The 12,315-nt window shown below is 32.0% G+C and overlaps 1 protein-coding gene across 2 annotated transcripts in view; it reads left to right on the forward strand.

Annotated features, from left to right (window-relative positions):
* Window positions 1–12,315, forward strand: part of LOC112693178 (neurotrimin-like) — a 94,091-nt gene that overhangs the window by 34,751 nt on the left and 47,025 nt on the right. For both annotated transcript variants that reach the window (XM_025568126.1, XM_025568127.1), the window contains exon 3: window positions 1,807–2,014. In XM_025568126.1, coding sequence (XP_025423911.1) covers window positions 1,807–2,014 — 208 coding nt within the window. The remainder of the gene's footprint in view (window positions 1–1,806; window positions 2,015–12,315) is intronic.

A 12,315-nucleotide genomic window follows, 5' to 3' on the forward strand; every position in this document is an offset into this window, starting at 1 on the left:
TTAGTTTTCTATGGTTTAAAAGAAACAATTGGTTCTGATATTGCATCAAATATATATTTTTTATTTATATACTTGGGCTGTATTTAAGTAGGTATCTAACCTAATGTAGATATTACATCATATATTAATATTTGTTATATGTAAAAACGGTTTACATGGAATGTAAAAATGATTTAATACATTTTAGTTTTTTTCTTTAAACTATCACAATCAGCCATAAATAGGTTTTAAAATTTTTACTTGATACATTTTTTCTATATAATTCAAATCTGAAATATATGTCTTAAAAACATGTAATTTGATTGATTTTTTTTTTTTTTTAATATTATTAATTTTAAACTGTATATCGAAATACTTTAAGATTATTTTTAGTGATAAACGAAAGTATTTATTTTCTTCATAAATTCAGAATAAAACTAAGTTAGCCTTAAACATTATTGTAATTTACTATGAAATAATATTTTTGTTCTTTTTATTAAAAATTAATTTTTTAATCACAATCATATTTTAATATTAATCATAGTATAAACAATAAACCAAATCAGCTATATCTTATTTATGATGCTTATTATTAATGAAAAACCTTTTGATGTAAAATTAAACCCTTTGATATAATATTGCACACAATTTTTATAAGTTGTGTGTTATAAAAAAAGATGATATTTTTTCTTGTGACCATCTTAGCATTTTAAATTTAGGATGTAGTGCCAGTGTCTTGGTTATTATAAATTCTTTTTTCGAAATTATATCAGGTATTATATTATGTTAACCAAACCGATTTAGCCGAATTCTTATACATTTTTGGTGTACAATTAGGGTTTTTTTTTTTTTTGATTTTGCTAAATATATCATCATAGCATTAAAATCAGTATTAGCATTATCAAGTTAGTATTATCAAATGTCGAATAGGTTTAAAACAAATCTTTAATTTTTTAGCTTGTAGATTAATTGTATTCAAATTAACTAATTAATTTTTCATGTATAAAATAATTAATTGCCGTGAAAACTTTGTACTTAAAACATCCGGAAGACGTTTACTGTTTAGTTGGTAGAGAATAGTGGGTGGCCCGAATATTAAAATCCTGTACCGTTGCCTGATAAAAATGAATTTTAAATCCGTACTTATACACCATATTTATATTAAACGTTATCGGAAAATAGTTGAGTGATTTTTTTTACTTAAATTATATTAAAAATTATACCGCATTATTAGGAAACTGCTGAGTGCGAAAAATTACTGGCCCAAGGAATCGTGCTTCATCATACGATAGATAGATCTACGTCATGTTTTTTTTTTTAAACGATACAATAATTGTATTTCTTATTTTTCAAAGAACACCGTTAAACTTTTGATTGTATTTCCTGATTGACAATTATTTATCAGAAATATGTCAAAACTTTTTAAAGTAAACGATATCACTCATAAAGATAGAGAATGACGTTTTCTCGTATTAAAAATGTCGCCAAGATGGAATATCGTTTTCGTTCGAAATAAAATTTACCAATTATTTCGTAGCGTTAAACTTACGCTTTTCACTATCGAATATCGATTAGTACACATATTCTGTCTATGTTACGTTCGCCTTACTGTACTGCTCTAAAAAAATGAAAACATGCTGTCTCATTATTTTTTTAAATGATTGTATATACAAACGCACTAGACCGGAAAATCATTGTACTTGTTGATGGATATTCGGTAACTTTGTACAGAAAACGACTTCAACCGCCCTCTTCCCTCTCACCGCTCCTAATGACAAAATGCCTCCGTTTATAGCACTCAAATATGTGATGATATTATGATTACAGGTAGCTTGGATGCATTTCGAACAGTCCGCCATATTGACGGTAAACAGTCACGTGATCACTAGAAATCCAAGGATCACGGTGTCACATGACAAGCACAGGACGTGGTTTTTGCACATAAACAACGTGCAGCAAGAAGACCGCGGCCGTTACATGTGCCAAATAAATACGATCACGGCTAAAACTCAAATTGGTTATCTAAATGTCGTCGGTGAGTTGTGTTTGATTTATATATGTAATAAAAGTGATATAAAGTTATATTAGTTGTAAAAAAACATTTCATGCGAAAAAAACTTTTATTATTAAATCCAAAATAAACTATTACTAATAGGACTTCTTTACAATTACGCAGATAAACGATATTGACTACTCATTATATCTCGTACTGAAATAAAAGTCACTATGCATCAATATTCTATTTTTGATCTAAGTTGTTAGACTACTACTTTGATACAAATGAAAAAATTAAAAAAAAAAAATAATAATAATAATAGGATTTCATCGACAAATTACAATTATGTCAAATTTGAATTTTTGTCCATACCAATGAATGGAAACCGAATTAAGCACTCGAATTATAATTCGTGAGTAGGAGGTGCGCAGAAAAAAGGATTGTTTTCTGATAAAAACTATTTTCAAACTTTGAAACAAATTATAATTGGAAGGGTGGTTATTGGTTTTATTTGTAAGTTGTAAAAAGAAAAAAAAAATGTTTAATTAATATTTACACTTTTTATAACTTTGACATTTAAGGTAAATTATTTAATAATTATATGTTCAAAGCTTTAAAGTTGAAACATTTTTAATAAAATAACAGTTTACTTTAGATTCATTTAAACTGCTAAAAACCATTGCATTTTGAAAAGCACGAAAAATAAATCAAATAATAAAACAATTTGTACAATTCGCTATTTTTGAGCGTTTAGTAACAAAAAAATATGAACGTGTTGTGATAATTCAAATGTCGTTAATTGTTGAAGTATATCAAAAACGATCACGTCATAGTTTAAACTGTTGAATAAACCTCTAAACAATGACGATTTTGTTGGACAGACGATAATTCAATTTCTCGTTGAACACATTATTATTAACCATTTGCGTGCGTGTTACAAATACGTAGAAACGATTATTACCGCATCAGTACAATAATTATTTTAGAGTTCATTATCGGGAAGTCTCGTAAACTTTTCAACTATCCGTTTGGAATCGCAACACAATAAGTAGTGACAGGAAAACAAGTATTACATTATGAATGGCGAGAATAAATTAAATGGATTAAAATTAACTACGTAATACAGCGGACTGCACATCACGTTTGTGTAAATGTGTTTTACCGTTCTAAAATTATTTCTTGAGAACGTTTTTACGTCGTAAATGCGAACATTAAACGAATGAACTATGGACGATAGTACTCGTCGTTTGGTGTCGATGACTGTTGCAATTAATTTTTTTTAACTGTCTTGAGTGAAACCATTCTTGCTAAAGATGTAATCCAAACCGATACGTATTAAAACAGCTCTAATATTCATTTTTCATTTTTACACTATTTATAATAGTTTTGAATGTTATCGGATTATTTTCGAGGTATCATATTTATATATTTTCAAACTATAATTTATTAATCATCACGATTTTGAACCAAAATTTAATCCAATTATTTAAATATGTTGATAATATCTAACGAGAGTCTTTGATTGTAAATACAATTATTTTTAAGAGCGTTTTTTAAGAGAGATCTATTTTAAGAGCACCATAATTCCAGCTCTTAGAATGACATTTAATCATCCGAATTCGTGTTGTTTAACAATTTTATTTATCTGACCAAGTGTCACTTACTCGCATAGTACTCGCTCAATGTACGTGTATATTATATAATAGCGCGAGAAAACTTTATAGTGCGTCCACTCGACAATCAGCGGTTCAACCTCTTATGCCACAACTACCGCAGGGGTGGTTTACGAGCAACCCACTCGTTTAAATTGTACTCAAAACCGAATAGCGACTTCTTCCACCTGGGCTGTGACACTCTCCATCTTCTCATGTTAAATATTTTGAAAGCCTTGAACTAATAAATAAACTGCTGATGATAGGTATATCACTAAAATTTTGATACAAAGTCATATTTAGTTTATATATTATTGTCCATAAGTGTATGGCCATATCATGATAAACAAAATATGTTTACTAAAGATATAGTATTATGACGTAAAAAACTGATTTTGATATCTAGTCGGGGCCCGGAAGTTCGTTACGAACCTTTAGTAAATCTGTAAACAAACCATTATCACCTCGAACTGTAATTTCTACAATTTTCTAAGTTACTATCAAGAATGGTTCTTGATTATTTTTTCCCCACAAACCATAATACTCAGTGGAACAAAGGCATGATTTCGATGAAAAATCATTTGGAGTCACTGAAGACTGTACGAGAAAACAGAAGGTTTTAATAAAATAGTAGGAACTCCTTTTTGTCCCTTATGCTACACTCACTAACTTACTACTGGTTGTACCAATCAGTTTAAATATAAGTTATAAAACACAACAACGTTGGTGGTTGACCGGTTAGATGATTAGTAATTAATATTTATTATCATTTATAATTAGAAAACATTTCGTAACCTGCCGGATCGAGTTAATCAAATTAATTAACAAGACTGGGCAGTTAACATTATTTTTTCAACCCGTTAAGTTAATTTGGAAAAATGTAAGTTAAGTTAAAAGTTACTTTTATTTATTTTTTTATTAAACTTGTAAAAGTTACAAGTTAATTGGAAAAAATAAATAAATCAACTTGGATAAAAATAAGTTACTTTTTATTACCATATAAAACTAATAACTATAGATATTTTTAAAGCTTAACGACTAACATAATATTATAATATAGGACTGAATATTTAAAAAAAAATGTACATTGCTGTAGGCACTTGCATAAGATGTACATTACGGTCAGGAAATCAACGGATATTTAATAATAAATAAATAATAATCGACCCGCTTATGGTAAATATACCATCACCACGGGCCAAGTCATGAACGAATATATAACAAACAACAAATCTTAATTGAAAATGATTAACGAGTTAACACACGTATATGGGATTTCGGGATCGGATAAATATTTTTCTTTTCTCAACACCGATTACCCCTATAGCCTTAAACTTTTCTTTTTAATCTTTAATATCTATACATATTATGTTCTGTGAACACATAAACGATTATTTATTTCACACTAGTCGTTTAATATATTTTGACATTTTGTAATTTGCATTAGTCATCAAGAGTTTGTATTTATACACGTTATTTTAAGATCCAAACATTGTACTGAACATTTCGACCGTCCATAATACTCGGAATACCTACAATGTAGGTCCTACACAATAGCACGTCATATAATATTTTATATCTAAGATAGTAATGATTATTATTATTATAGATCGCACAAAACGTAATGATAAATCATATAGATAAATCATAGATTTATAAAAAATTAAAAAGAAAAAAAAAAAAAACTCAACTTCACTACAAAACGAATTAACCCGTTACCCGTTGACCTCGTCGTGTGACTTGGTTAAAAGTAAACTGAACTTGTCGACCCGCGTCGATGGGCAACCGTTGTCGATGAACTCCGGATAAGAATCGCGGGTCATAAAATGTGTTGCGGGTCCGTTCGGGCGTGTGACGTTTGCACGAGCCGACGAATCTCACGAGGGTACGTTCGGGGAATGGGGTTGTTGCCGATACGTCAGAGCTGAGCTGAGCCCCGAGTCGTCCGAACCGCGCGCCGCGGAGATGAGTGCCGGATGCGCGACGATGTTTGTCGTGGACGTAGACGCACGGCGAGATAATGCCGGACGGAACAAATGGTCGCCGTGACGGGCGCGCGGGTCGCCGATCGTGACCGAAAACACGAGACCGCCGCCGCCGGTGGTCACGTCGCACCATAAATAACCCGGTGCCGTCGCGCGTCCCCTTAATTGGCGTTGATATTTCAGAGCGGTGTGCCGTTGCGGCGTCATACGTGCACTATAAAAGTTCCGTTTAACTTCCGCGAACCCGCCCCGTGCACCCCGCCCGACGACGACGACGACGACGACGATGACGACGCCGCGCCGGCCCTATTAATTCATAATTCGCTCCGTCGGCCCGCCGTAACCGTAGACGGTCGGGGCGCGCGGTACCACGCGAACGACGAGGATCGGGGAAGGGGCGATGGGGAGGCAAAGGGGGACGGTGTTCGGGAAGGGATCGACTGGCGGTCCGCGTGGGTGGGACGCGCGAAAGATGACGGTCGTGCGGACTCACTACCAACGGACGGGTAGGAGATGCGTGTGCGAAACGGGATTCTAACTTTGAATTGATTGCTTGTCACCGTCGTCCGTGTGATATATCATTTGCCGCGCGTTGACAACCGTACCACCTGGGAACCGGAGCGGGGGTACCCGACTGCCGCCCCTCCGCGGGCGAGCACCGTTTTTATCCGGGGTAACGCGGGCGGGATGATCCGTTGCTCATTTATATCGCGTATACGTGCGCGTGTTCGCGACACGCGTGCACATACGGGTAATAAATATATTTATGTTACCGTCTGAAAATCATAAAATCGCGTCCTGGACCGGTAAACGTGTGTGACGAAACGATCGGTTTCCGCGACGGGATGTCAACCGTCGTTCGATGCATTATTACTATTGTTATTGTTCAACCCGCTTACGACATTTTCGCCCGTAACGATTGTCCCGATGTCGCGCTACCTACCACATGCGACGTTTAACTGACGATCGAACAACCCAACGACGATTGGCAAAACTACGTACGTGGCGGTACAACTGTGTTTCGAGGAGTGCCGCCTACAACGCTTATGAGCCCTATCCTATCAAAACGTGTAGGTGTATTTAATACATTACGACGTATAAACAATCAAATTAATTTAATACCGTATTCGATGTTGCGGTGTATTAGTCCCAATCGATACGTTTCCCTCGAACACCTTCAACTGTTTATGATTTGTACTCTTGTGGTCAATTATAGCTCTTATGTGATCGTTATATGAGTTTTTGCACGAACATTTAGAACGTTTTGTTTCATACTTTCGAAACGGCATTTATTTTTTTTACAAATATTTTAGAATACAACAGTTATCATACGGACTCCTTACACTTGGATTTAAACCGTAAGACCCCATTTACAACATTTTGGGGATGCCCAAGCACATCCGGCATCCCCCGTGAGTACGCCAATGTGCACGGATACCGTTGTAAGTGAATTGTAACCTATATCCATCATGGGTTGATTTACAACATCATTGAATTGCATTGTTTTCTGGGTTAATACTATCAAGTGCAAGATTTGTCTTTGCTGCAATTGAAACTGTAAACTTGGCGTATTTTTTTTATTTTTTTTTTTTTTATGTATAAACCGTTGCACCTGGTGTTTGACGTAAATGCTCTACTATCGGAAATTGATTGTAAAATTGGCGCTTACGTTCATTGTTTTTATAGGTTGGATTTTATTTTAATGTAATATCTAATTATATTTTAATGAATTCAATGACATTGATTGTTAACATTTATCGAATCCTTGTCATGTCATTAAAAATATGATTTATGTTACTATTGAAATGTCTATTTATAATATTTAGTTTTTGTATGTATGCATCCATTAACAGTTATTAGATGTTCTGTTCTATAATCATATATAAGTATTGCTTGTAATCTCTACCTAACTTCATAATGTATTTCATTATAATATATGCATTATTACTATGTTCATACAATTGTTTGATGATGAACGACAAGTAACAAGGAAATATTAATACGAAACGCATTCAACAGTAACATTACGTGACACGAATGAGTTGATATTATGAATTACATTTTTAATACATATTGTTACGCTAATTTAATGGGCTTATGAGCTTCGAATACATTCATCTATTGAACGGAACAACAAATTTATATTTTGTAAAATTCTTCAGGATTACTGTTCGAAGTCAACTATACGGTTAATCTTGGGTATTACTTGTTGATAATTGTTAAATGAAAATCATTGGAGTCGAATAATATAATGTTAATATATAGTAATATATTTTTTAACGGATGGTTCGATTCGTTATTGTTAGTAAAAATAGCTTATTTTTTTTTTAACTAAGTATTTGTATTATAAAGTTCTCATGAAATTTATTATTTTCGATTATTAGTAGATTTTGCAATTGTCAATGATTAGAATATTATTTAATCGAAACAATTATCATTCAACACGCACAGCATACAATTAAAATCGAAATCACTGATTTGCATATGTACTTTAAGGAGACTTTTTAAAGCAATGTATACTTATCACTTTTATATGATATTCATTTATTTATATTACAACTCATTTATCATTCACTGTTTTCATATATTCATTCATTTTTCATTTTTCAATGTAATCTTCAAGTTTTTGATCCTAACATCTCAAGTCTTGGTAGGAACTCATTTTTATTACCAAATTGTCTACTATCGTTTGTTTTTTTTTAAATGAGTAGTTGTATGAGGTACGAGCCCAGAGCCCGAGAACTAATGGGGTTCCCGACCGATGGAGGTTCAGAAAAATACAGTTTACGTCATTATGTTGTAACGTATTGGCACAACCTATCTCAAATAAATACTATATTTGATTATCAAACTAAATCAATAAAATATAATTATATAATTTTTAAGTCAAAATTAAATTATTGCAATAATAATTACGATAATTACTTCTTTTGCGAACGTTTTGATTCACAACAAGTTATTTATGTACCTTGACAGGCAGCTTTAAGGATATTTATTATTTTATGTCCATAATAAAATAATACTGTCAATATATTTTTGAACAAAAAGGTGTGTCTAAAAACATTGGTTAAAATTTAAAATGTTATAATTTGAATATTAGTAGGTAATTAGAATAATACTTTTGCTTCTAAAAGAGCCCCTATAATTTGTGCGCACAAAAACCTCTTCATAGCTAAAGATGGCTCTGGGTGTAATAATCTACATGTTGGTTCTAAACTAAATATTACATCTTCTAAAATAAGATGTTCATGATGGTGGTTCAAATATAAATGAGACTTTCGTTCTAAAATAAATATTTATAGTTAAAAAATTTTTTTTAAAAAATAATAATTTTTCTAGATAGCCACCCTCGCAATCTACGCATTTTTGCCACCTCTCCGGCAATTTTTTTTATATCCTTTTTATAAAAACTTTCCGGTTTAGTAAGTAGCCAATTACACAGGTACTCTTCCGCCTCTTCGTTCGATGTGAATCGTTGCACTCCGAACACTATCTTTAAAGGACCAAAAGAATAGTAATCACATGGCGATAGGTTTGGACTGTAGGGAGAGTATTTCATTATTTTACAGTCAAGTTTGACTAATATATCGCGTGTGAGCGATACCCCATAACCTCTAACCTCCCACCTTGTAAATTTTTGGTCAAAAGTGAGCAACGCGAGCTAATTTTTCGGTATCCAAGTCGTTCGTGTATTATGGTATTTACGCTATCAATACTAATACCAATTTCGTCGGAAATTTATACGTCTGTCATCTAGGAGCAGCGTTTCGACTTTCTTTACGTTATTGCCCGTGACATTACTTCGCGGCCGGCGCAAATGCGTCTCATTCTCGACTCAATCGCGACCGTTCATAAATGCAAACCATCATTTAAACATCTGGTCCTTAAAATGGCACTCCTAGATGAACTGTTCATAAAGTTGTCAAAGAATTTCGGCTGGTTTAACACCTTCATTTATTAAATATCGGATGATTACGTTTACGATATACGTTGCATAATCGCGCTCGGAACTTCTTTTCCGCTCATCGTACAAAATAAACAAAATACGTGTTTTTCGCGACTATGACTATGCTAGGCAGTTGTTAGTCAGTCACTTCAACAGCCAGGGTAGCTGAATTTAATTTATCTTCCGTAAAACCAAAAAGTCTCATTTATATTTGAACCAGCCTCGTATACATACTCATATATTCATGAATCATTAATTTGTTAAAATTTGATGTAACTGGATTATCCAATTATATAAGTTTTTTAGTTAATGCTTAGTTATATCAGCTAATCTATGTAAATAAATTATAAAATTCATCTTTGAATCATTATGACTAGGGAACGGATTTATATGTAATAAAAATACAGAAATATTTACATATATATGTTAGTATAATTTATAAAATATGTGCTAAAAACATCCAAATATGTGGGGAAAAAAGTGATTATTATTATTAAATTATCAAAATGATTTGTTGCATTGAATTATTACAATATCTTTTAAATTATCAAATGTTAAATGTCGCCTATTAGGTATCAAAATATTTTTAAAACGGCTAAATTATCGTTTCATATTAACCGATGTATTAAAAGCATATTTGCTTGAGACGCACGAGACTTGAGCGCTGCGAAAATTAAGCTCTAAGATAATTGAGCGCGATATAAACCTAAAAAAGTTAGCTAATAATTAAAAAAAAAAAAAGTGATGTCATAGTTAATAATACATCATATTTTAATAATACTGCAAATAAATACATTATGAGTCAAGTTAAAATATTAAATATTTTAAGCAATGCCTTTTAAAAACTGTTCTGTTGATCTTGAATGAAATTGTTCACAAATATTTTTTATTCTTAATCCTGAATCTTTGTATTTTTTTTTTTTTTTTGGTTTTGGATCATTACCTGCAATAAACTGATGAATTCTCACTCGATTCAACTTTTCTTCTTTTTTTAAAGCATCGATAAATTTCCAAATTGAAGGATGAACTGCATTCAAAATTGATTTAAATTAATTATGCCATCCTTCAATGGCATTATTGGTCCTTGGTATGTCATTTTTTATCAAACCATAACCGTTCCATAATTTTATTGAAAACTTTGGGGATCTTCGTTGTCTATTACGACTAATACGACCTATCCATGCGTCTTCAAAATAGTCTAAGAGTGATGTCAATATTGTTTCATGTTCTTTATAAAAATCAGTTTGTTATAGGTCTTCGAATGCAGTAATAACAGACTCTGGTAGAACATATGCTAATGCATTTAACATTTTAATATTTAATGCAAACTCGGAATTTTCATGGTATTTTACGGCAAGTCCTGTGTTTTGAATATGTCTCCATATAGATTGACAAAAGTGGAAAAAAACATCCATTTATTTCCGTTTGAGGAAATAATTTTTTCACTGCATTTATTGCAGCTTGTTCGTAATCTAGCATTACAGAAATTGGATTTAATTCTGGTCTTAACCCTAGGATTTTTTTAAATAAACGTAAGTATATTTCTTCAGTTTTATTTGGAAGGAGTACAAAAACGGATGGTAAAACATTACTAAATTTTACACCGTAAATTGTATATAGCTGGTAGAAAATAGTAGGTGACGATGAAAAAGTACCATCAATATACAAATGTTCACAATCAACCATCATATCAAGATTTTCCGTAGTTGAAAAAATTAATATGCGTGGAATTTCTTGATTTTGTGAATAACTATCATATAATAAAAATGGTTTACCATCTAATGTTGTTGTAAACTCGGGTGGAATGATCAACTCCTTCAATGAAGCTGGAATTGCTGGTGCCATTAATTCCTTTTGGCGAATTCGTTGAACCGTTTTTTTCATTGAATCAACTGCTGGTAATTGACCAGCAACCGCTTCAGTAACCTAAAATAATTGAAAAAATAAAATATTTATATATTTATATTATGTATATGTAGATACGTATTAACTATAAATTAAAGGTCCCCACACACTGCCGCGATGGCGATATTAAAATCGCAGGCCTGAACACATTGCGGGGGTGGCGATTTTTATCCAGTATAAACATAATATATTTATATATTACCATTGATTATAAATATTTAAAATCAATGATATTAAATACAATAATTGTATAGTTAATTAATTAATTCCTATGTCATTGATAAATTGACGATTTATCTATATAGTACGTTAGTAGGTACTATATTAAGTACTTATACTATTGTACATATCATATTCATTATATATATAAATATAAATAATATTATATTGATTATTTTTATATGAATTATTTTTAATTAAGTTAAATAGTATGTTAAACTATAACTTGAATAGTTTTTAGAAAATAATCGAAGTCTAGACTAATATACACCATATATATATATTAGATAGTATTGGTACTAATAGCGTATATTCGATAAGTCGATTGAAAATACCGCTGAGCGGTGGCGGTGAAATCGAGTATGTTTTTAAAATATCGCAGCAGCGATATTTTACCGTGGCCGAATTACGGCAGCAGTGTACGAACTCCCATTACAATACGTGTGTACAAATTTAACGCCACCGCGGCAGTGTGTGTGGGGGGACCTTAACACGTATATTATACATTGATATTAAATTTATATTATATTTACCTGTAAAGAAACTGCACCGAAAACTGCTTGAGTACTAAGTTCAGTATGTTTTGCTGTTGTTTTTAAAAATTGCATTGCTTTTCTCGCTTCAATTTTTGAA

The sequence above is a fragment of the Sipha flava genome, unplaced genomic scaffold (genome assembly GCF_003268045.1).
Source record: "Sipha flava isolate LNK unplaced genomic scaffold, YSA_version1 81_pilon_pilon, whole genome shotgun sequence".
Classification (NCBI taxonomy): domain Eukaryota; kingdom Metazoa; phylum Arthropoda; class Insecta; order Hemiptera; family Aphididae; genus Sipha; species Sipha flava.